The following is a 2,450-nucleotide window of genomic DNA, read 5'->3' as shown; positions in this document are numbered from 1 at the left end:
GAACCGGGAGCTGTCGCACCTGTCGGAGACCAGCCGCTCTGGGAACCAGGTGTCCGAGTACATCTCCAGCACCTTCCTGGGTGAGGACCCCCGCCCCAGGGTCACCTCCTGCTGGCAGCAGGGTGGCCTTTGTGCCCCAGAGAGCTGGGGTGCCCATGGGGGTGATGCCAGCGGAGGGTCCCACTTGTGGAGGAATGGAATGGGAGGACCAGGGAGGTTTTCCCGGGTGTCCCAGTGGGATTTGTCCCACAGATGTCACAGCATTTGTGCTGGCTGGGAGTGCTGGCTCATACTGGTGTGTACTGGTGCACTGGGGCTGATGGGGCCACCCCCGTGTGCCTGGAGGAGTCTCCTGGTAGATGTGTGGCCTGTGGGTGGGGGTGAAGTAAAATGCTGCAGCCCCCACATTGTCACAGTGTGACCTGTGCCTGTCCTGGGCGTGACCCGGGGAGATGCTGGCAGTGACATTTGGCCTGCCCGTGTCACCCCAGACAAGCAGCACGAGGTGGAGATCCCCTCGGCGCTGGCGAAGGACAAGGAGAAGGAGCGGAGGAAGAGGCCCATGTCCCAGATCAGCGGCGTCAGGAAGCTCAAGCACAGCTCCAGCCTGGCGGCCGCCGGCATCCCCCGCTTCGGGGTGCGCACGGAGCACGAGGCGCTGCTGGCCAAGGTGGGCCCTGGCACGGGTGACCCCCCCGGCCGTGGGGTCCCCAGCACCAGCCCCCCATGGATCTCTGTCCCTCTGCTGCCCAGGAGCTGGAGGACACCAACAAGTGGGGGCTGGACGTGTTCAAAGTGGCCGAGTACTCGGGGAACCGCCCGCTGACCGTCATCATGTACAGCATCTTCCAGGTGAGCCTCCCGCCGCGGTGTCCCCGTCCCCGTGCCCGCATGGGGACGAGCCACCTCCGCCTCCCTGCAGGAGCGGGACCTGATGAAGACCTTCCGCATCCCCGTCAACACCTTCATCACCTACATGCTGACGCTGGAGGACCACTACCACGCCGACGTGGCCTACCACAACAGCCTGCACGCCGCCGACGTGGCGCAGTCCACGCACGTCCTGCTCTCCACACCCGCCCTGGAGGTGATTCCTGGTCACCTGAGGCCACCCAGGTGTGCCTGGCCAGGCTGGCACGTGTCCCCAATGCCTTTTCCCACCATTCCTAGGCTGTCTTCACGGACCTGGAGATCCTGGCTGCCATCTTTGCCAGCGCCATCCATGACGTTGACCACCCCGGGGTCTCCAACCAGTTCCTCATCAACACCAGTGAGCTGGGGCTCAGGGATGGACCTGGGGGATATTGGGGGAGCCCAGGGTCACCTCGAGGTGACCAGTGCTGTCTCACAGATTCAGAGCTGGCCCTGATGTACAACGACGCCTCGGTGCTGGAGAATCACCACCTGGCCGTGGGCTTCAAGCTCCTGCAGGAGGAGAACTGCGACATCTTCCAGAACCTGAGCAGGAAGCAGAGGCAGATGCTCCGTAAAATGGTCATCGACATGGTATGGGGGGGCTGCACCTGCCCAGGGTGGGGTCTGCGCTGGGGGATCAGGCTGGGACCCCTTCCCACCTCTCCCTGCCCAGGTGTTGGCCACGGACATGTCCAAGCACATGAACCTGCTGGCGGATCTGAAGACCATGGTGGAGACCAAGAAGGTGACCAGCCTGGGCGTGCTGCTGCTGGACAACTACTCCGACCGGATCCAGGTGGGCACACACCTGGGGAATCCTTCCCAGCACTGCAGGTGTCCATCCCTGCTCTGGCCCGCTGGGATGTCCCCTTTGGTGCCACCACCTGTCCATCCCCGCTCTGGCCCGCTGGGATGTCCCATTTGGTGCCACCACCATCCCAAACCCATCAAGGGGGCCAAGCAAGTTCGTGGCCCAGTGTGGGTGGCCCTGGGGGGACAGAGGACACGTTGTCCATGCCCTCAGGTCCTGCAGAACATGGTGCACTGTGCCGACCTCAGCAACCCCACGAAGCCTCTGGAGCTGTACCGGCAGTGGACCGACCGCATCATGGTGGAGTTCTTCCACCAGGGGGACCGGGAGCGGGAGAAAGGCATGGAGATCAGCCCCATGTGCGACAAGCACACGGCCTCCGTGGAGAAATCCCAGGTGAGACACACCTGGGGACACCTGGGGACACCTGGGGACATGGGGACACACCTGGGGACATGGTGGGTCCAGGGAGATCAGCCCCTGGACACACACACCGTCTCCGTGGAGAAGCCCCAGGTGGGGTGGCAGCCCGGGGACAGGGCAGGGCCGGGCAGGGGGCTCAGCTCTGCCTCCCCCCCAGGTGGGATTCATCGACTTCATCGCCCACCCGCTGTGGGAGACTTGGGCCGACCTGGTGCACCCGGACGCGCAGGAGCTGCTGGACACGCTGGAGGACAACCGCGAGTGGTACCAGAGCATGATCCCGCGCAGCCCCTCCCCTCCG

The 2,450-nt window shown here is 64.6% G+C and overlaps 1 protein-coding gene across 1 annotated transcript in view; it reads left to right on the top strand.

Moving 5' to 3' along the window:
- The window catches only part of LOC102042000 (cAMP-specific 3',5'-cyclic phosphodiesterase 4D), a gene marked incomplete at its 3' end in the record, with an annotated part of 6,344 nt that extends 3,894 nt beyond the window's left edge, over positions 1-2,450 (top strand). Inside the window, 9 exon segments of the mRNA XM_031064743.1 lie at positions 1-80; positions 492-670; positions 754-852; positions 923-1,087; positions 1,171-1,270; positions 1,352-1,506; positions 1,589-1,711; positions 1,940-2,122; positions 2,307-2,450. Of these exon segments, the coding sequence (XP_030920603.1) occupies positions 1-80; positions 492-670; positions 754-852; positions 923-1,087; positions 1,171-1,270; positions 1,352-1,506; positions 1,589-1,711; positions 1,940-2,122; positions 2,307-2,450 (1,228 nt within the window).

This window comes from Geospiza fortis, unplaced genomic scaffold (genome assembly GCF_000277835.1).
Source record: "Geospiza fortis unplaced genomic scaffold, GeoFor_1.0 scaffold569, whole genome shotgun sequence".
NCBI classification, from domain to species: Eukaryota; Metazoa; Chordata; class Aves; order Passeriformes; family Thraupidae; genus Geospiza; species Geospiza fortis.
Note: the sequence above shows the minus strand (reverse complement) of the source record. Positions and strands in the feature narration are given on the sequence as shown.